The sequence below is a fragment of the Saccopteryx leptura genome, chromosome 3 (assembly GCF_036850995.1).
Source record: "Saccopteryx leptura isolate mSacLep1 chromosome 3, mSacLep1_pri_phased_curated, whole genome shotgun sequence".
Taxonomy (NCBI): domain Eukaryota; kingdom Metazoa; phylum Chordata; class Mammalia; order Chiroptera; family Emballonuridae; genus Saccopteryx; species Saccopteryx leptura.
The window spans coordinates 227,058,256-227,080,573 of NC_089505.1; the positions used below are offsets into that span (position 1 = coordinate 227,058,256).

Here is a 22,318-nt window from a genome sequence, read left to right on the forward strand (position 1 = left end):
CAACACTAACTGAGGGGGATCCTGAGGCAAAAATAACAGTCTGGTAGTGGGAGGTGCCTCTCTGCCTATACACAGGAAAAAGGCCTGACCAGGCGGTGGCGCAGTGGATAGAACGTCGGACTGGGATGCGGAGGACCCAGGTTCGAGACCCCGAGGTCATCAGCTTGAGCGCGGGCTCATCTGGTTTGAGCAAAAAGCTCACCAGCTTGAACTCAAGGTCTCTGGCTTGAAAAAGGGGTTATTTGGTCTGCTGAAGCCCCATGGTCAAGGCTCATATGAGAAAGCAATCAATGAACAACTAAAGTGTCACAACAAAAAACTAATGATTGATGCTTCTCATCTCTCTCCAACTCTGTCTGACTGTCCCCATCTATCCCTCTCTCTGTCTCTGTAAAAAAAAAAAAAAAAAAAAAAAAGGAAAAAGTCTTTGTTGTCCTCCCATCCATCCACGACCTGCTGTCCCAGCCTGTCCCTTCTTGCCTTTTGCCCCATAGCCTTGACTGACTTGGCTGCAGTGCACTGTGAAGCGAAGTGTCTGTCCTTTGGCCCAGCCCTGTTTGCTACCAGAAAAACAGGCTTCCCCATGGAATCTGCAGGGGATGTTTGGGGGCTGGGACACCCTACCTTAGCAAACTTGAGGGATGTGGAGAAGCTGAAGGAGGCCAGCTTTGGCTCGGTGAGGAAGTGAGAGCTCTTCTGGGATCGCTTGTTCTCCATGAGCTTACCTGAGGGTCAATCTCTGGGATCAGGCAGAAAGCTTTGGAAGGAGATTTGCTGTGGAGGATATCTTCTGCCGGGAGGGGGGAGAGGCGCCCCACATATGGGGGAGAGTCCCTGTAATGATATCTATCTTAAGGACCATTCATCAAAGCTGAGGGAACTGTCCACAGGGAGTCACTGGGGGTTGGATGGGTATGTCTTCTTGGGGAAGGGGTCACTCCTCTACTAGGTATCCCTCTGGGCTCTATGTGGGCCAGTCCTGACTCTGACTTTCCACTCATCCTCGATTCTGGGCCTCCAGAATGCCCAGGTCAGAGATGTCTTTGAAAGAACCTGAAAGTGAAGCCCAAGGTTCTTGTTGGGTGTTTCTGCTCCTGGCCAACAGTTGGAAGAGAGCTGCAGGTGGGGTGGGCAGGGAGCAGGCACAGTTCTGCTTTGTCGTTTGTCTTTCTTGTTGTAACTTCTGTTTATCAAGAGCTTGTGCTCCATGTTTCGAGCACTTTATGAAGAATAAAAAGTTCACAGACTGCAGGTGGCTCTGTTGTGTTCCTGGTTTGATGAGCATGTGAAGCAGGCTTCCTGGGGGAGAAGGCAGGTGATGAGGTTCTAGGATGACACTGCCCCTGTCCTAACATCAGGGCAGCAGTGCAGTGTTGCCCAGTGGCCTGGATCAGTCCTTTTTCACTCCCAGATACCACATTTATTGAGTACTGTGGGGAATACAGCGGGTAAAAGACTTGATTCCCATTCCCAAGCCTAGCAGGGAGAGAGAAGATACAAATCCAAGATACAAATGGTTCTTCATGGCTAGCTAGAATCTCTCCAGCTTACAGAAAGCCTGGCTGCCACAGATCATGCACTGTTCAGAAACACATGGGCAGGCATGAGCCAACCCTGCTGCACCTCACCACAAGACTAAGGTGACCCAAAGTGGGGTTCCCTATGGTCAAAACCAAGTATTTCTACTGTCCTCTTCTATGAAACCGGCAGCTCGCCTAACCCCAGTATGTTTGTTATCCCTGCTGGTACCTTGCTCTACAATCTGCGGTACGCTGCCTTACCTAAGGTCCTTGTAGTGCTGGGTAAACCCCACTGAACCCCACTCCCAGTTCTCTTCCCACCCAGGGATTAGGCCCAGGAGGGATCTGCCTTGGCAAAAGGAAGTGGAGGCTACCAGGGCTTTAAGGTCCCCCCACCCCACCACGTTTACCTCATCCAACAAATATTTGAGTCCCTGCAGTGAGTTCTCCCATGCCTGGCACTGAGGACTCGGCTATGAATCAAAATGTCACAACTCCTGCCCTGTGAACCTCACAGGACAGATACTGAAAACCATAAATAATTATAAATGCAAGGGCAGCAAAAGAGATGTGCTGGGTGCTACAGGAGCTTGTAGTGGGTTTCATGAAAGTAAGTGACGGATTGGGAAACAGGGTTTAGGCTGAGGCCATAGGTGAGCCAGAGTGAAGGGAAGATAAAAAGTTTTCTGGGTACATAATGTTCCAGGGTCAGGGGCGGGACGTACACAGCCTGCTCAAGGAACTGTCAGGATGGCTGTAGAGCACAAGGCGAGAAGTAGGGTGGGTCTTTTGAAAAAACTACCTTAATATTCCCCAGTACAACTTCCTGCAGAAAGCCTTCTACAATTATTCCGCTGCAGTCATTATCCATCTGGTCCAGGTTTGGACCAGCTTGAATAAGGCTCTTCTGTGGTGCAGCTCCAGAAGCGACGCCCACCGCAGCAACTAAAACTTCTAGAGCGGTGTTTCCCAACGTGTGGCCCACGCCCCACAGGGGGGCAATTAAATAGTTAAGGGGGACAATTTGAAAATGGACTCGACACGACTTTAACTCTTTCGCCCTGGGCCATTTAAATGCAATGCTAGATATCGGTGCCAAATTTAACAAAAAATGCAATTCTTAAATAATTGCGGTAAATAATTATTAAGTATAATTTTGTTTGACGAGACCAAAATATCAACTGGGTGATTGGCGTCCTCAAGTAAACTTCGTACTGGGTTCACCGCGGAGCGTGCCGTCTGCCGTGGGGAACCCCAGACGTTTTAAAAACTCGCTAAACAACGCAGTTATTCTCACCTAATTGGCCCATCGCAACTTCTGTAGTGTTTCACATCATTCAGTTGGTGTTAATTTGAAATAAGTGTCAGTCAAAACTGTTGTAAATGCTCGTTGATTTAATAAATATACATATATATATTGTATAGATATAATTGGTAGGTATTTGATTTTATTTTTATCAATATTAAACTCTTTATTAAGTACTTCTTGCATCGGGGCTAGAAAGCAATAATATTTTATAAATATTATTGGGGCTATAATAGTGCATGCACGACAATTTTAATTTTAGAAGCATAACTTTCCGGAAAATTTTGTCAAGTGAAAAAAATATAGATACCTTTTGATTTGCGGTGGTAGTGTAGTAAATGTGTTATATACATTTAAATAAATATGAATTTTTAGTATACGTTTACTCTATGTCACATTGAATATATTTTAACACATATTTTAATATTAGTTTTTAACTGATCTTATTTTTATTTCTTATAGCCCATAGTAAAATGAGTGGTGCAAGCAAGAAAAAAACTCGTCAATATTCGGAGGAATATTTAAAATTTGGGTTCATACCCGCTGTTCACGATGAGCGGATTCCTTTTTGTCTTTTATGCCAGCAATGCTTGACCAACGAATCAATGGAACGAGGTCGTCTTGAGGCGCATTTGAAGGCGAAACATAGTGCTCATATTAATTCAGATTTGAGTTACTTTAAAACTTTAAAGAAAAATTTTGAAATTTTGAAAAAAGAACAACATTAAAGTCTCTATTTACTGCTCATACTTCAACTAATAATCGTGTTCTTGAGGCTAGTTATCAAATTTCTTTATTTATCGCTAAAACTGGAGAAAATCACACTATAGGAGAGAATTTAATAAAACCGTCAATATCAGCATTTCTTAAAACAGTTCTTGAAAAAGATGACAAAGATGTAAAAGCTATGCCACTCAGTAACAATACTGTTAGCAGAAGAATAGACGAAATGAGTGAGGATATTGAAAAACAACTTATTGAAAAGCTGAAAACAAGAAAATTCTCCTTGCAAATGGATGAATCAACTTTGAGAGACAGTGAGGCAGTATTGATAACTTACGTAAGATATATTGATACAGGACATTTTGCTGAAGAAATGTTGTTCTGTAAAAGATTAGAAAGCACCACTACTTCTAAAGATATATATAATAAGCTAAAAAACTACTTAGATGTCAATGATATACCAATGAAAAATATAACATCTTGTGCTGCAGATGGTGCTCCCAATATGATGGGCAAGAAAAATGGCTGCTTAAAATTGATGAAAGATGCGAATCCAGAAATGATTCTTGTGCATTGTGTTATTCATAGGGAAAAGTTGGTAGCTAAAAACATCTTACCTGTTCTGAATGAAGTATTACATACAGTAATAAAGTGTGTTAATGCTATTAAAGCTAGTGCCAAATGTGAGCGTCTTTTCAAGCTATTTTGTGAAGAACAAAATGAAGACCATGTGAGACTTTTACTTCATACTGAAGTAAGATGGCTATCTAAAGGAAACTGTTTGAAAAGATTTATGGAACTGTTTGATACTCTTAGTGATTTTTTAAGCGACAAACCTGAAATGAAGTATCTGTTAACAATAGATGGTAAAGCATTTGTGAGTTATTTAGCCGATATCTTTGAAAAACTAAATATATTAAATAAGCAACTTCAAGGAACAAATAAAACTCTTGTCGATGCAAAAGCAAAGATATTTGGTTTCATTACCAATATTGAGTTATGTCAGAAACATATTAACAACAAAAACTTTAAACAGTTTCATTGGCTCCAAAAATGTGAAGTAACTGATACCGCTTTACTTGTTATTGTCAATCATTTGAATATTCTATCGGCTGATTTAAAAGAAAGATTTTCTGATTTAAAACAAATTGATTTCCCAACATGGATGATGTAGCCAATGTTAGTGGATTTGTCTGATATATCAAATATGCAGTATCAAGAAGAACTCGCAGAATTGCAAAATGATGAGTCAGTTAAAGCTTTATTTAATATCAAAGGAGCGATGGCATGGCTTTGTGAGGAAACAGAAATCAAATACCCAAATTCAACCAAATGTGCAAGAAAACTATTGCTACTGTTTCCATCTTCATTTTTAGCTGAATGTGGATTTAGTGCTGTAAATGATTTACTGGTAAAAAAAAGAAATCGGCTGGATATAACACAATGTGGAGACTTGAGACTAAAGCTAACCAAATTGGAACCTAATATTAAATCTCTGTGCAGCAAGCATCAAGCGCAAGGATCACACTAAATTAAAATAATAAATTAATATAGAAAAATCTGTATTAAAATTATTTGGAATTTAAATTTGTTTTTCATTATATGTTTTGAAATTTTACTTACTGTTTTGTTAACAATTTCATAGTGATTTCTTCCTAGAACCTATCATTTATGTTTAAGTGAACAAATCAATTTTTTTTTTAAATTTTTTATTTATTCATTTTTAGAGAGGAGAGAGAGAGGTAGAGAGAAGGGGGGAGGAGCTGGAAGCATCAACTCCCATATGTGCCTTGACCAGGCAAGCCCAGGGTTTCGAACCGGCGACCTCAGCATTTCCAGGTCGACGCTTTATCCACTGCGCCACCACAGGTCAGGCCAAATCAATTTTTTAATGTTAAAAATTATGTATGTTACATAGGGGGGGACATAAAAATTTTAGAAAGGTTAAGGTGGGGCATGGCACAAAAAAAGTTGGGAAACACTGTTCTAGAGGCTGGTAACCAGCGAGGGTTAGCCCCGTGGTCCCCTTATTCCTGACCTTAGAATCATGCAGACACACTCTTCTGGACTGTGCGTCTGCTTAACAGACACACCGCAGTCTAGAGTTGTCCAGCCTCGTGACAAGGCAAACTACACTCCCCACAACCCCTTGCGCCCCAGGCTCGCTGCGGTTGCTTCTGGGCAGTCAGGAGAGGCAGCTGTGGCGGGGGGTCCACGTGGGACATTTTAAAGGGGTCGCAGAGTGGGGGCGTCAGTGGCCAAGGCGGATACAGCGACCACAGTATCGGCGGGAGCGGCGAATGCCACTAGCGACTCGCCCGATGCACCTCCTTTCCAGCTGGGCAAACCCCGCTCCCAGCATGTGAGGACTGGGTTGTGGTCTGAGGGTCACCGGGTGGCACAGGGAGGGCGAGCGAACTCCTCTCCAAAATCCTCTTTAGCCCTAGGGTCTCCGACCCGCAAACACCCTGGAGCCTGCAGCTACTGGATCAGGGATCTCAGCCACAGCCACTCCTGATCCATTGGTCAGCAGAGTGGGCGAGCACCGGGGAAAGTGGGCGGGAATAGCTCGGCTATTGGCTGAGACGTAACAAGACGAAAGCAATCATAAAATAGGTTTCAAGCTCATGGTTAGAAAGACTTCGTTATGAAAGTTAAGTGGTCAGTATGCCTCAATTGCCTCGAATAAATTTCCTAAAATTATCATTTCAATACCACATGTTGTCGATTGTTTTCAAAATAAGAGGGCTAGTGAGAATCGTGAGAGTATTTTTCTTCCCTCCCTAGAGCGGAAATGACCTCGTCCACGTAAATCTCATCCCAGGCAGCGTCTCGCGCGCGCAAGCGCAATTTAAATCACGTGGTGGCTGCAGGCTGGTAGCTGTGTTAAGACTTTACTGGAGGTGATTAGAAGTTTTCTCTGGGTGTCAGAACTCCAAACTAACCAGGAGGATGTTGGGCTCAAAGAGCATGCCGTGGAGGCGGCTGAAGAGCATTTCCTTTGGGATGTATTCAGCCGAAGAGCTCAAGTAAGTAGCTGATGGGAAGCGTGCGGGGCTTGACGCTGTAGTTCTCGCTTTTATAAACTACTATTCCCGAAGGGTCTTGCTCTCAGTTTACCTTATGAGTCCGTTGCTGTAGGGCGCATGACCTACTGGGACCTGTAGTTCCGGGAGCATCTTGGGCTGCCGTTCATTACCTGGAACACGCAGGTGCCTGGAAAGGGTTTGCGCTGGAGAGGAGGGTATTCCAAAAAAGTCACACCCACCCCTCTTCTCGTTAGCTAACCAGCGTTTGTGAAATCACAGTAATGTTTCTGAAGAGGTTAGTTAAGCACATAGTCTCGTTTATAAAATGATTATCCTTCACGTCTTAGTTCAGGCTACAGCTTCTCTTTGCTAGGACTCCCTGTATTCTCCGCTAGTTACTAAATCAAGGGTACTCTGATAAGTCCTCATTTTGATCACGGTAGCACTTGACAGTCTTGACCACACTCTTGAAATTTTCCGCTCTTCCGGGGCCTTATTGTCTAAAGGTTCTGTTTCTGTGACAAGTATTTCTTCCTTCCTTACTCGATCAATTTATCAACCCACTAATATTTATTTTTTTAATTTTTAAAAAATTTTATTGATTGATTTTAGAGAGAGAGGAAAGGAGGGAAAAGAGAGAACATCGATTTGTTGCTTCATCCATTTATGCATCCGTTGGTTGATTCTTTATGTGCCCTGTCCAGAGATTGAACCTGCAACCTTTCCTTATGCAGAGGACACTCTAACCAACTGAGATACCTGCCAGGGCAACCCATTAATACATATTTATTGACCTTTTCGGGTTTTTTGTTTTGTTTTTAATTTTTTTTTATTTTTCAACTACAGTTGACATACAGTATTATATTAGTCTCATGTATGCATTTATGTGACTTATGAAATGTAAGGTAAGTCTAGTACCCATCTGACACCATATACAGTTATCACAGTATTATTGACTCTATTCTCTCTCTCTCTCTTTTTTTTTTACAGGGACAGAGAGAGTCAGAGAGAGGGATAGAGATGGACAGACAGACAGGAATGGAGAGAGATGAGAAGAATCAATCATTAGTTTTTCGTTGCGACACCTTAGTTGCTCTTTGATTGCTTTCTCGTATTTGGCTTGACCGCAGGCCTTCAGCAGACCGAGTAACCCCTTGCTCGAGCCAGCGACCTTGGGTCCAAGCTAGTGAGCTTTGCTCAAACCAGATGAGCCCGCGCTCAAGCTGGTGACCTTGGGGTCTTGAACCTGGGTCCTCCTCATCCCAGTCCAATGCCCTATTCACTGCACCACTGCCTGGTCAGGCTATTGACTCTATTCTCTATGATGTACTTTACATCACTGTGACTGTTTTTATAACTGGCAATTTTTACATCTTAATCCCTTCCCTCCTTTAACCCATCTCCCAAACTCCCTACTATAGCCACTTTTGGATTATTTAATTGATAAAATCCATATTCTAGAGTCAGAATTGATCTTTCAGTTTTTGTCAGGCAGTATGCTGGCTATTAGTTGCATGTTGGTGAACAAGGTCATTGCATTCATGGCTTATATTCAAATGTGTTTCAGGCTCGTTAGCTGATTCTTTTTTTCCTTAAATCTTGGTGTTCCTCGAGGTTCTGTTCTGGTCCTTTGCCTTTCTTGTCCTAAATGTAATCCTTTTGATTTCATGACAATTTTACCGCTTTCATGATTGATATTCTCAAATTTAAGTCTCCAGCCAAAATTTATTTTCATGATTTTTCAGACTGATCTATTCAGCTGTTTTCTGGACATCTTTACTTGAATTTTACACAGAGAACTTCAATTCATATACCAAAAAATCAACATGTACCCCTTGGGATGGGGCTTGATCCTCTGAAAGGCTATCTACTCTAGTGCAAAATGGGTGTTATTTTGTGACTGGAAAGTAATTCTAGACCTGTCTTTCCTGACAGCTGATTTAGTTATTGGGCTCTTACTGTGTGTCCTACATAACTATTCATTCTGTACCCTCCTTTTCACTACTGTTGCTACTATCTTAAGTCACTCCCTCATCTCTTGTTTGAAATGTCTTTGCACCTCACATCTGTTCCATTCATCCTTCACATTGCTGTCAAATTTATTCTTCCAAAGTATAAATGTGATTATGCCACTCTTAATATCCTCCAGAGGCACTGCATTTCTCTCAGGTAAAGGATACTTTTTTAGCTTAGCCTACAAGTCTTCCCATGATCAGGCCAATGCAGATGTTAGCTATAGCATTATCTTTCCCCTAGCCCTACTAAACCACTTGCTCATTCCAGAACCTGCTATCAGGTTTTAACATCTGGACCTTTTGTCATACTGTTTTCTCTGCATGCAGTGTTCTCTACTTACCTCCGTCTCTCTTCCCCCATTCCTCAGCAGACACCTGGAGAGTATCTCTGCCACTCTTAAGGTTCAGCTCAACCTCATTTTCAAGATTTTTACCAGTTGTTTACCATGGGGGGGGGGTGTCAGTCACATTTTGTGCTTATTTATATGTTTGCTTTCCTCCAATGCCTTGAGCTTCCTGTATGACTCTTTTCCATTCTCTTATCCTCAACTCTGGTTGAGTGAATGGATGAATAAACTTCTGAGTGCAAATTCTGGTAATACCTGGAACAGCATGCTCGCCCAGAAATTCCCATTGTATCATCATCCACCACAGATACAATTTCATACAAAGGCAAAGTGTTTTACTTTGCTTGAATTAAGAAAATAATAATTGTGGAGCTTTCAAACAGGAAACCTCATGAGCAAATTTATACTCATTACAGACATTGTAAACCTATGTGTGAATAGGGTTGGAGAAATTTAAATAATTATGCTACCTTTTATTGTGCTGGTTTCCACTAACTTCCCATCTCACTTGGAGTAAAAGCCAAGTCCTTAAAATAGCCTGAAATGGCCTGTTACTTCTGTGAACTTACCTCTATTCCAGCCATCCTGGCTTCGTTGCTGTTTCCAGACCATCATTGACACACATCCACCCGGTACCTTTGCACTCCCAGCTTCTTTCTCCTGTATAGCCTTCTGCCCAGGTGACTGCATGACTTACTTCCCCATATCCTTCAGGCCTTTGATCAAGTATAATACACCCTTCTTATTTTTTTTTAAATTTATTCAATGAGAGAAGAGGAGGCAGACTCCCACATGCCTGGGGTTCCACCCAGCAAGCCCATTAGGTGATAATGTTCTGCCCACCTGGGGTGTTTCTCTGTTGCTCAGCAACCAAGCTCTTCTTAGCGCCTGAGGCAGAGGCCATAGAGCCATCCTCAGCACATCCTCAGCCATTCTCGCTCCAATCGATCCATGGCTGCAGGAGTAGAAGAGAGAGAGAAGTGAGAAGGGGAAGGGGTGGAGAACCTGATGGTCACTTCTCCTGTGTGTCCTGACCAGGAATTGAATCCAGGACTTCCACACCCTCAGCTGACACTCTACCACTTAGTACCTCCTTCTCAGTATGAGTTCTCTGACTTCTGGCCCACCCTGCCATCCTTCCCCTTTCCTGCTTTACTTTTCTCCACTTTCTGCCATTTAACAGACTATATTATTTATTTTGGTTTTGTCTGCCTGCCTTTCTCCAGTAGAATGCAGGGCCCTTGAGTACAGAGATCCTTGTCTGCTGTTCTTGCCAAAGTACAGTGTGTCCATAAAATCATGATGTACTTTTTTTATTTTATTTTGTTTTTTTCTTATTTTTCTGAAGTTGGAAACGGAGAGGCAATCGGACAGACTCCCGCATGCGTCCGACCGGGATCTACCCGGCACGCCTACCAAGGGGTGATGCTCTGCCCATCTGGGGCGTCGCTCCGTTGCAATCAGAGCCATTCTAGTGCCTGAGGCAGAGGCCACAGAACCATCCTCAGTACCCGGGCCAACTTTGCTCCAATGGAGCCTTGGCTGTGGGAGGGGAAGAGAGAGACAGAAAGGAAGGAGAGGGGGAGAGGTGGAGAAACAGATGGGCGCTTCTCCTGTGTGCCCTGGCCAGGAATTGAACCTGGTACTCCTGCATGCCAGGCTGACGCTCTACCACTGAGCCAACCGGCCAGGGCATGGTGCACTTTTGACCGGTCACAGGAAAGCAACAAAAGACAATAGAAACGTGAAATCTGCACCAAATAAAAGGAAAACTTTCCCAGTTTCATACCTATTCAGTGCAGTTCGATGTGGGCTCACGAACAGATTTTTTAGGGCTCCTTAGGTAGCTATCCGGTATAGCCTCTACAGACTCGTCACTGACTGATGGCCTACCAGAACGGGGTTTCTCCACCAAACTGCCAGTTTCCTTCAACTGCTTATCCCACCGAGTAATGTTATTCCTATGTGGTGGTGCTTCATTATAAACGCGCCAATATTCACATTGCACTTTGGTCACGGATTTGAATTTAGTGAGCCACAGAACACACTGAACTTTCCTCTGTACCGTCCATATCTCGACTGGCATGGCCATGGGCTGCTCCGCTGTATACATGGTGTTACGTCATCTGCGCATGCGCACATGCTGCCACATCATCCTACAGAAACTGGGAGGGTTTTCCTTTTATTTGGTGCAGATTTCACATTTCTATTGTCTTGTTGCTTTCCTGTGACTGGTCAAAAGTGCACCATGACTTTACAGACACACTGTATGCCTGGCATTTAGTAAGTACTCAATAGGTGTTTGTCGGCTGCATGCGTGAGGGATGAGGGAGCTCTCTGTTGGGCACTTGACATTTTCAGTTCTCACTACAACCATTTATGGTGCTGTCTCCAGTTATAGGAGAGGAAACATGTCTAGAGAATAATGTGACTCTAGGAAGTGGCAGAAGTCATCCTCAAACCCAAGTCTGTTAGTCTTGAGCTCATTTCTCTTCATTGGACTCCTTGCTGGTTGTCCTTCCTCTCCGTCCTGTTTCTACCATTATGAGAGGTACTTTCTCCTTTCCTCTAGCAAGAGAGAGGAACTTTGTTCCCAGCACTGTATTTTATATACATTATCTTCTACTCACCATAATGAAGCTTCTGCACTGACCAATTTTAGGTGAGAAGAAAAGCTAAGTAGTTTGCCCAAGGTGTTCCAGTTCGAGGTTGCAGTGGGACTCCAGGTTAGTGCTAAGAGACTACACACAACGGAGTTAGGTTGAATTTCTCATGTAATTAGCTTACTTGCAGCAAAGTGAGCATGTAGACAAGAGCCACATCAACAGTCCTCCATGTAGCCTCTCTGGCCCTCAGAGTGAGATCGATCTTGCAAAGTAGGATCTTCTGGGTCTGTTCTTAGTTTTTGATGTACCACCATCATTTTACCCTTAGTTCATAAGTCACCGTTCAGGAAGAACTCAACAGTGTCTTCAGGCTTCATGAAGGGAATGTTTACATCGGTAGGGGCTCTCCTCCTGGTTAGTCCCACTCTCAGGTTGCTGAGGGCAGGAGAGTGGGGTTCGTGGCCTGTCCTGAACAGTGACTACGGCTAGCTTTCCAGTGTTCTGGAAAACCCAGGTCCCTGTCCTCTGTCCTAGTGGCAGCTGTTGTAGAGCTCCGGTCTTCTCACCCCAAAACATGTGTTTCCAAAGAGCTGCTTCTGCCCTGCCAGGCCCCTAGTTGTGAAAGGAGTGTTATGTTGTAGCAGCAAGGGGAGTGAGAAGACTGACAACAGCCTTTCTTAGGTCAGGTGAGTTGTCAGGTTGGGCATTTGTATCTTGGAGACCATATCCACCCTAGCTGTCTTATGAGAGCCAAGGTCTGCCTCACCACAGAGAAAGACTGAGGATGAGGACAAAAAAGTACATTCAGTTTTGGATGTGAGCTATTTATGTGGCCTTTATAAGCACAGGATATAATTCATCTGCCAGTTAGCATAGGCTGTCCTGGCCCGTCCTGCCCACTGTTTTCCCATCGTTGCAGGTTTTAGGCAAGGGAAGTGAAGCACCAGCTTACAGAACATGATAGAAGACTCAGTGGCGAAAGACTTTGCACCAAGATCTAATTAGTTTGTGTTTTGCCTTACGCAGTAAATGTTTTCCTTATTTATAGTTTCAGTTAAGTTTTGGAGCTCTGTGTAAAATGGTTGAGAAGGAAATACAGATGTATGTTATCCAGCTCTGAAGGAGAAGGACTTAGCCTAAAGATAGTGGAAGAAAGCACCATGGAAAAGAACTTCTCATTTAAAATTTTAAACTCATTGAAAAATTTTGAACTATGCAAATAGTACCATTAAGAAAGTGAAAAGACAAGAATAGAAGAAAATATTTACAAATATATATCTGAATAGGACTTGTATACAGAATATATAAAGCTTTCTTATAGTTCAATGTTAAGAAAGAAAATAACCCAATCAAAAAATGGGTAAAGGTTTTGAATAGACATTTCTCCAAAGAGGATATACAGTGGGCCAGTAGGCACAAGAAGAGATGCTCAACATCATTGCTATCAGGGAAATTCAAGTCAAAACCACAGTGAGGTGTTACATCACACCTACCAGAATCAAAAAGTCAGCAGAATGTGCAGGTGAGGATGTGGAGAAATTGGAGCCCTAATGCATTGCTAGTGGGAATGTAAAATGGTGCTGCTCCTTTAGAACGGTTTGACAGTTCCTCAACTAAACACAGAGAGACCTACCGTATGACCCAGCACTTCCATTCCTAGGTAGATAGCCAAGAGAAATGAAAACACATCCACATAAAAGCTCATACGCCATGTTCCTCTATCACATTATTCATAACAGCCAAACTGTAGAACTAGTTCAAATGTCCATGAACAGATGGTTGGAAAAATAAAATACGGCTTATCCATACCATGGACTATTACTTGGCAATTATAGTCCAGAATCATACTACACTGTGGATGAACCTTAAAAATGTGCAAAGTAAAAGAAGGCAGTTACATGAAACCACATGTTGTGTTATTCTATTTATGTGAAATATTCAGAAAAGGCAAATTTCTAGAGACAAAATGTTGGGTAGTCATTGCCTAGGATGGTGAAGGAGGTGGAGAGGACGGAGGGTGATGCTAATGGTACAGTGATTCTTTTACTGGGTGTGAGCATCTAAAATTAGGTTGTGGTTATTATTGCAGGACTCTGGATATACTGAAAAACACTTGAGTGTACACTTTAGATGGCTGCCCTATATGGTATACAAACCTGTTAAAGAATTTATAAATCTCCACATATGAAAAATGACAAGGCAAATTATAAACTAGGAAAGATATTTGCCACCATATTAGTAAAGGTTAATGTTCTCATGTAGAACAATAATGAAGACAGTAAGAGTTTAGTTAAAAAATAAGTAAAGGGGCCTGGCCGGTTGGCTCAGTGGTAGAGCGTCGGCCCGGCGTGCGGAAGTCCTGGGTTCGATTCCCGGCCAGGGCACACAGGAGAAGCGCCCATCTGTTTCTCCACCCCTCCCCCTCTCTTTCCTCTCTTGTCTCTCTTTCCCCCTCCTGCAGCCAGGGCTCCATTGGAGCAGGGATGGCCCGGGCACTGGGGATGGCTCCATGGCCTCTGCCTCAGGCGCTGGAGTGGCTCTGGTCTCAGCGGAGCGGCGCCCTGGATGGGCAGAGCATCGCCCCCTGGTGGGCTGCCAGGTGGATCCTGGTTGGGCGCGTGTGGGAGTCTGTCTGGCTGCCTCCCCGTTTCCAGCTGCAGGGGGATGCAAAAAAAAAAAAATAAATAAAATAAGTAAAGGACCAAGACAACATAAAAATATACATATAGCCTGACCAGGTGGTGGTGCAATGGATAGAGCATCGGACTGGGATGCAGAGGACCCAGGTTCGAGACTCCCGTGGTCGCCAGCTTGAGCGCGGGCTCATTTGGTTTGAGCAAAAGCCCACCAGCATGAATGCAAGGTTGCTGGCTCCAACAAGGGGTTACTCGGTCTGCTGAAGGCCCGTGGTCAAGGCACATATGAGAAAGCAATCAATGAACAACTAAGGTGTTGCAATGTGCAATGAAAAACTAATGATTGATGCTTCTCATCTCTCTCTGTTCCTGTCTGTCCCTGTCTATCCCTCTCTCTGACTCACTCTGTCTCTGTAAAAAAAAAAAAAAAAAAAAAAAAAAAAAAAAGGCCCTGGTCAGTTGGCTCAGTGGTAGAGCGTCGGCCTGGTGTGCAGGAGTCCCCGGTTCGATTCCCGGCCAGGGCACACAGGAGAGGTGCCCATCTGCTTCTCCACCCCTCCCCCTCTCCTTCCTCTTTGTCTCTCTCTTCCCCTCCTGCAGCCAAGGCTCCATTGGAGCAAAGGTTGGCCGGGGCGCTGAAGGTGGCTCCATGGCCTCTGCCTTAGTCACTAGAATGGCCCTGGTTGCAATAAAGCAACGCCCCAGATGGGTGGAGCATTGCCTCCTGGTGGGCATGCCAGGTGGATCCCAGTGGGGCGCATGCGGGAGTCTGTCTGACTGCCTCCCCTATATATATACATATATTCCTGGCCAGTGATGGTACAGTGGATAAAGAGTCAACCTGGAATGCTGAGGTCCCCGGTTTGAAACCCAAGGTCACTAGCTTGAGTGATGGAATCGTCCACGTGATTCCCTAAGCTTGCCAGCTTGAGCCCAAAGGTTACTGGCATGAAAAGCCCAAGATGGCTGGCTTGAGCCAAACATGGGTCATGCCATGACACTGACATGATCCAGGTCAAGGCATGTAGGAGAAACAATCAATACACAACTAAAGTAAAAGCAACTATGAGTTGATGCTTCTCATCCTCTCTCTCCCTTCCCTTCCTGTGTGTGGGTGTCTCTCAAAAAAAGAACCCCCAAAGAACTGTAATGAAAAGTTAATTAACATAGCAATTGGGTAGCATTTCTTTTTCCCTCTTAAATATAGAAAGATTTTTAAGGGCTAAGGCTCCATGCTGGCTGAGACAACCTGCTGTGAGGCCATCTTGTCTGGAATGCAAGGTGCCAGGATAAATCCAAAGGTTCAGGATGATTTGCACCCTTTGGTTCATGGATTCCATTCCACAGAAGAAATAATTATATTTTTAGGAAATAGAAATTTGAATTATTCTATGCAAAAATCTTTAGCTAGATAATTATCTAAGTTTAGTTATAATAGTTTGGTTAAATGAATTGTATTAACTTCTACATAATGAAAGATTTTGCAACTCTTAAGTTATGTTACCAAAGCATTTTTAATGATGTGAAAACACTCATTTAATGCTAAATGAAAATGGATATGTGCAATACTAGAAATACCAAGTGATTTCATTTAACATTTTTAAAAAATGTACCCACAGGACAAAAGTCTACGAATGTTCTCTAAGTTGTGAGGTTTGACTGATTTCTTAGTCTATATCTTTATTATCTAAATCAGAAAAAATGTTAAGAAACAAACTTGGCATGAATGTAATTTTGGTAAAAGTAGCTAGGCATCCTATGTGAGACCCCTTAAAATCAACATCAAGTACTGTGATGAAATCTTTAATAATGCAGGTTACGTTTCTCTAAGGTTTGTATATTTGTGTTTGGTGTACCTCAATTTACTATTTCTGCCTACAGGGATAATTGGGTCACCTCTGCTTTATTGAACTATGTGTGCTTTAGAGTTAGTCTGGCCCATGTCCTCCCTGCTCCCCCACCCCTGCACCCTCTCCTTCCTCAGCTTTCTGGCTGTGTCACCTCGTTTAACTCACCTAACTGCTCAGAGCCTGTTTCCTCTTCTGAAAAATGCATGTGGTGATGCCTATCTCAGAGGATTCAAGTGAGTTAGTAGTTGCTTAACTCCTTTTTTTTTTTTTTTTTTTTTCTGAAGCTGGAAACGGGGAGAGACAGTCAGACAGACTCCTGCATGCACCCAACCGGGATCCACCCGGCATGCCCACCAGGGGCGACGCTCTGCCCACCAGGGGGCGATGCTCTGCCCCTCCGGGGCGTCGCTCTGCCGCGACCAGAGCCACTCTAGCTCCTGGGGCAGAGGCCAAGGAGCCATCCCCAGCGCCCGGGCCATCTTTGTTCCAATGGAGCCTTGGCTGCGGGAGGGGAAGACAGAGACAGAGAGGAAGGAGGGGGGGAGTGGAGAAGCAAATGGGCGCTTCTCCTGTGTGTCCTGGCCGGGAATCGAACCCAGTTCCCCCGCACGCCAGGCCGACGCTCTACCACTGAGCCAACCGGCCAGGGCCTGCTTAACTCCTTTTTAAAATAACCTTCCAGTGTATTCAGTTAGTACAAGATTTGCATTAAATCTGTTTTTTAATGATTTTATCACCCATATTCATTCAGCATATATTTACTTATTGTGCACAGTGTCCTTGCTAAGAACTCTGCTGCAGCCGTGAGCAAAGCAGACAGTCTGCCTTCTGGAGCTATCAGCGTGTCTGGGGAAATAAATCATTCCTCAGAAGAGGAAATGTCCGGGAAGTCGAGTAATCTTAGTTTTCCCTTGGTCTTTTCTATCTGCTTAGGAAATTAAGTGTGAAATCCATTACGAACCCTCGGTACCTGGACAGCCTGGGAAACCCGTCGGTCAACGGCCTGTACGATTTAGCTCTGGGCCCTCCGGATTCCAAAGAGGTGTGCTCCACCTGTGTGCAGGACTTCAACAACTGCTCCGGCCACCTGGGCCACGTCGAGCTCCCGCTCACGGTGTACAATCCTCTCCTCTTCGATGTACGTTCTGCCCTGGGCTGCCCTGGATACGTGGGTCAAAGGGCTGCTGGTGGGATTTGTGAGGCCACCCTCTCCCCACAGGAGGGGCTGAGGAGGTTAGCTCCGGAAACTTTGAGTGCCAGTGCTCTTTACCATGAGTTTTTAAACCTTGAGGAGCCGAATCTAGTATATTCACCTTGGCCTCAAGCCCTAACTAAATGAATCTCAGTTTGATTACAGTTGAGAAGAGCCACAGCTTGGTTCTGTTGGCAGAAGGGGAAGAAAGCGTTCTTCCATCCCCTGCACCTTTTGTTTCAGGGCTTAGCACCCTTCAGAAATCTAGGCTGAGCCACCCTGGCAATAGAGGTATCTTTGGAGTCCTGTAAGCCTCCCTGAACTCTTCAGGTGACTAGGTTCTGGCTTGGTGGCAGAAGGAGCAGAGCCCCAGAAGACCCAAGGGTGAGCTAAGAATGAAGCTCCTGGCTAGAGTTCTACTTGTGCATTTTCAATGCTTTGTATTAGTTAACCTAGTCCCCAAGGTTTGTTTTAAGCCATGCAGATGACAGCATACATGGACCTGAATTTTGTCTGTTAATTGTATCAAGGAAAGAGAATTGTCTCAGGTAAATACTAAATGTTTGACTAAACTTAGTATTCAGCACTTAGTTAAATAAAATGAAGGTATTTCCCTAACTTAGACCCAAAGTAAATTTCAGATTTTAGTGAATTAAAAAGAAATCAGAGAAAATATGGAGGAACACTTATCTAGTTCTTAGTATCATAAAGGTCTTTCTAGGTGTAAAGGGGAAGTGAAATTCTGACGGGAATAAACTGACTCCATAGAAACAAGAATCAGAAGTACATTGAACATCACCTGCCTACTAAGCTTCTTTCTTTTTTTTTAAACTATTTTTTTTTTTTTGAAGACTTTATTTATTCATTTTAGAGAGGTGAGAGAGAGGGAGAGAGGGAAGGGGGAGGAGCAGGAAGCATCAACTCCCATATGTGCCTTGACCAGCAAGCCCAGGGTTTTGAACCAGCAACCTCAGCATTCCAGGTTGATACTTTATCCACTGCGCCACCACAGGTCAGGCAAGCTTCTTTCTAATACTCTGCTTCTTTTCATTTTTTCTCTTCAGAAACTCTACCTGCTGCTCCGGGGCTCCTGTTTAAACTGCCACATGCTGACTTGCCCCCGGGCAGTGGTTCACCTCCTAGTCTGCCAGCTGAGAGTTCTGGAAGTTGGAGCCCTTCAAGCAGTGTACGAGCTGGAGAGAATTCTGAACAGGGTAGGTGGTGGTGGCTGTCATGGAAATCCCGGAAGCCACGGTGTGGGGGAAGAGGTGTTTTGCACACTCTTCCTGAGAATAGTCAGCGGAGGGTTTGGTCTTCATATCTTGTCACTGGGTACCCCTGCTAGGTGTGGAAACATGAAGTCAAGGAAGTATTTGAGATGCATTAATGAAAACACATAAACCCATTGGGGAGCTCTTTTACCCTGGACTCAGGATCCAGTCAAGATCCATGCATTACTTTGGACTGCTACATCTTTGAGGTCTTTCTCTCTCTCTCTCTCTTTTTTTTTTTTTTTCAGAGACAGAGAGAGAGTCAGAGAGAGGGACAGATAGGGACAGACAGGAAGGGAGAGAGATGAGAAGCATCAATCATTAGTTTTTTGTTGCAACACCTTAGTTGTTCATCGATTGCTTTCTCATATGTGCCTTGACTGCGGGCCTTCAGCAGACCGAATAACCCCTTGCTCGAGCCAGCGACCTTGGGTCCAAGCTGGTGAGCTTTGCTCAAACCAGATGAGCCCACGGTCAAGCTGGTGACCTCGGGGTCTTGAACCTGGGTCCTATCCCAGTCCGACGCTCTGTCCACTGCTCCACCGCCTGGTCAAGCTTTGTGGTCTCTTAATGTAGGATGTTTTAGTACAGAAAATTCTTTTTTATGATACTGATTTTTGTTTTGGAGACCTTAACATTTTGTAGAAGTTCTTACATCCTGGATTTGTCTGATTATTTCCTCTCTAGAATCACATCTTGGTAAGAATACAATCTCTGCTATATAGGATACTTTGTAGGATACTTTGCATTGGCCTCTTTTTAGGCCAACAGTTCTGTTGCATTGTTCTACTGTTGGTAATGCTTAGTTTAATTACTTGAATAAGATGGTGATCACCAGACCTCTCTATTGTAGAGCCTTTTTGTGTGTGTATGATTAATAATTGCTTCAGATTTTCTGGTGCATGGGAGGATGTGACAGCAGGAACAGAAGAGTGGCTGCATACAGGGAGGGGGATTGGTCAAGTAAGTACATGTAGTAAGGATAGTGACGGCCAGATTTTAAATCTTTTTTTGTTGTTGTTGTTGTTTTTTACAGAGACAGAGAGAGAGTCAGAGAGAGGGATCGATAGGGACAGACAGATAGGAACGGAGAGAAGCATCAATCATTAGTTTTTTGTTGGGACACCTTAGTTGTTCATTGATTGCTCTCTCATATGTGCCCTGACCGCGGGCCTTCAGCAGACCGAGTAACTCCTTGCTCAAGCCAGTGACCTTGGGTCCAAGCTGGTGAGCTTTGCTCAAACCAGATGAGCCTGCGTTCAAGCTGGCGAGCTTGGGGTCTCGAACCTGGGTCCTCCGCATCCCAGTCTGACACTCTATCCACTGCGCCACCGCCTGGTCAGGCCTGACGGCCAGATTTTAAACTACCAAAGGAGTGAATAAGTTATAAATATATGAATGAGAGAAGACCCAGAAATAATCCTATAGTGTTGAGATGGAATTAAAAGTATCGGTGTGCGGGGTGTGTGTATGTGTGTGTGTGTGTGTATGCACATATATTCTCTAGTGCTGTCTCTGAGAGGGTCTTGGAGTGCTGTTAGTGATGAGCACACCTAGTTTCTGTGTTTTGGCTTCTAAATACCATTCTCCACTAGAAGGGCTCTTTGGATAACTGGCTGATTCTAGGATAGGGCTGATGCAGAAAGTATAAGGTGAAACTGGAATATCATGTACCAGAGAGCAAGTGTATTCAAAGAATGCTGAGGACATGTCAAAATGACACAGGGGCCATCTGGGAGGGCTCACACTGGCCACTCTAGAGCAGTTTGAGCATCAGAATAAATAATGATATTATAACCCAGTGAATAAAGTGGGATCCATGAAACCATGAGCTCATATTGATATGTGAATGAATGAACTGAAAGTTTTAAGTAACAGGCCACTTAAACAGTATCCAAGTACTGCCCCCACACAAATAATCTTTTTTATTTTACAAAAAGGAGGGAAAGAGTAACTTTACAGTGGAGAAGTCTCTGGGGCTCCTGTTTAAACTGCCACATGCTGCCCTGGCCGGTTGGCTTAGCGGTAGGGCGTTGGCCTGGCGTGCGGGGACCCGGGTTCGATTCCCGGCCAGGGCACATAGGAGAAGCGCCCATTTCTCCACCCCCCCTCCTTCCTCTCTGTCTCTCTCTTCCCCTCCCGCAGCCAAGGCTTCATTGGAGCAAAGATGGCCCGGGCGCTGGGGATGGCTCCTTGGCCTCTGCCCCAGGCGGCAGAGCGAGGCCCCGGAGGGGCAGAGCATCGCCCCCTGGTGGGCAGTGCGTCGCCCCTGGTGGGCATGCCGGGTGGATCCCGGTCGGGCGCATGCGGGAGTCTGTCTGTCTCTCCCCCGTTTCCAGCTTCAGAAAAATACAAAAACAACAACAACAACAAAAAAAAACCCAAAAACTGCTACATGCTGACTTGCCCCAGGCAGTGATTCAACTCCTAGTCTGCCAGCTGAAAGTTCTGGAAGTCGGAGCCCTTCAGGCAGTGCATGAGCAGTGACGTGGACCTCCTAACTCAGGGATCAAAGTGAACATCATCTGACTCAACAAATTGAAATTGTGGCCCCATGATAAGATATGGTGAGAAGGGCAGAGTGTTGCTTCTGCCAGGTGCACCCTCTGACGCTAATCTCAAGGAGACATCACACACACCAGATTTAACCGCCTTTAATTCTTCAGAGTGTTAATGTCTTTAAAGTTAGACTAGGCAACTGATGGGGACTAAAGAGACATGACAAGTAAATGCAACAGGTGGCTCTGAACTGGGTATTTTTGCTATAAAGGACATTATTAGAGAGTCAGCAAAACTTGAATGGTGTCTGAGGATTAGGTGGTAGTAATTTATTAATGTTAATTTACTGTTTTTGATTATTGTATTGTGGTCTTTTTTTAATATAGTGAGAGAGAAAGAGGGATAGACAGACAGGATGGGAAAGAGATGAGAAGCATCAATTCTTTGTTGCAGTACCTTAGTCGTTCATTGATTGCATTCTCATTTGTGCCTTGATGGGGGTGGGGGGGTGAGGGTGGGGCTTCAACTGAGCCAGTGACCCGTTGCTCAAACCAGCGACCTTGGACTTCAAGCCAGCAACCTTTGGGCTTAAGCCGATGACCTCAGGGTTTCAAACCTGGGTTCTCAGCATCCCAGGCCAACGCTGTATCCTCTGTGCCACTGCCTGGTCAGGCTCTGGTCCTATTAGAGAGTGTCCTTGTTTGTAGAAAATGTTCACCCAAGAATCTGGTCATGATAGGACATTAGGCCAGGAACTTATTCTCAGATTGTTCAAGGGGAAGAGGTTTGTTGTATGTACTTGCATTTTCTCTGTGAGTTTGAGATATGTCAGTATAAAAATAAATTATATTTTAAAAACCAATTAAGGAAACAGTTCAACATATCACCAGTAAGTATTAATGTTTGCTGAACTTCTGTAAAGTTCTTATCAGATTAAGGAAACTTTTCTATCTCTATTTTGCTAAGATGGCTGAATGTTGAATTTTATAAAAAACTTTTTCTGTACCCACTGAAAGTTTCAGATAATTTTTCTAACAAGGTCACATGGTAAATTACTCAATTTTTTTTGTGTGTGTGTGTGTGTGTATAAATTTTTATTATTATTTTTTAAAGATTTTATTTATTCATTATAGAGAGGGGGGAGAGAGAGAGAGAGAGAGAGAGAGAGAGAGAGAGAGAGAGAAGGGAGGGAGGAGCTGGAAGCATCAACTCCCATATGTGCCTTGACCAGGCAAGCCCAGGGTTTTGAACCGGCAACCTTAGCGTTTCCAGATTGACGCTTTATCCACTGCGCCACCACAGGTCAGGCCTCAATTTCTTTTAT

The 22,318-nt window shown here is 44.1% G+C and overlaps 1 protein-coding gene across 2 annotated transcripts in view; it reads left to right on the forward strand.

Moving 5' to 3' along the window:
• The first annotated feature begins 6,412 nt into the window (after nucleotides 1-6,412).
• Nucleotides 6,413-22,318, forward strand: part of POLR1A (RNA polymerase I subunit A) — a 102,848-nt gene continuing 86,942 nt past the window's right edge. For both annotated transcript variants that reach the window (XM_066377779.1, XM_066377780.1), the window contains exons 1-3: nucleotides 6,413-6,578; nucleotides 16,966-17,170; nucleotides 18,289-18,438. In XM_066377779.1, the coding sequence (XP_066233876.1) occupies nucleotides 6,502-6,578; nucleotides 16,966-17,170; nucleotides 18,289-18,438 (432 nt within the window). In that variant the 5' untranslated portion in view covers nucleotides 6,413-6,501. The remainder of the gene's footprint in view (nucleotides 6,579-16,965; nucleotides 17,171-18,288; nucleotides 18,439-22,318) is intronic.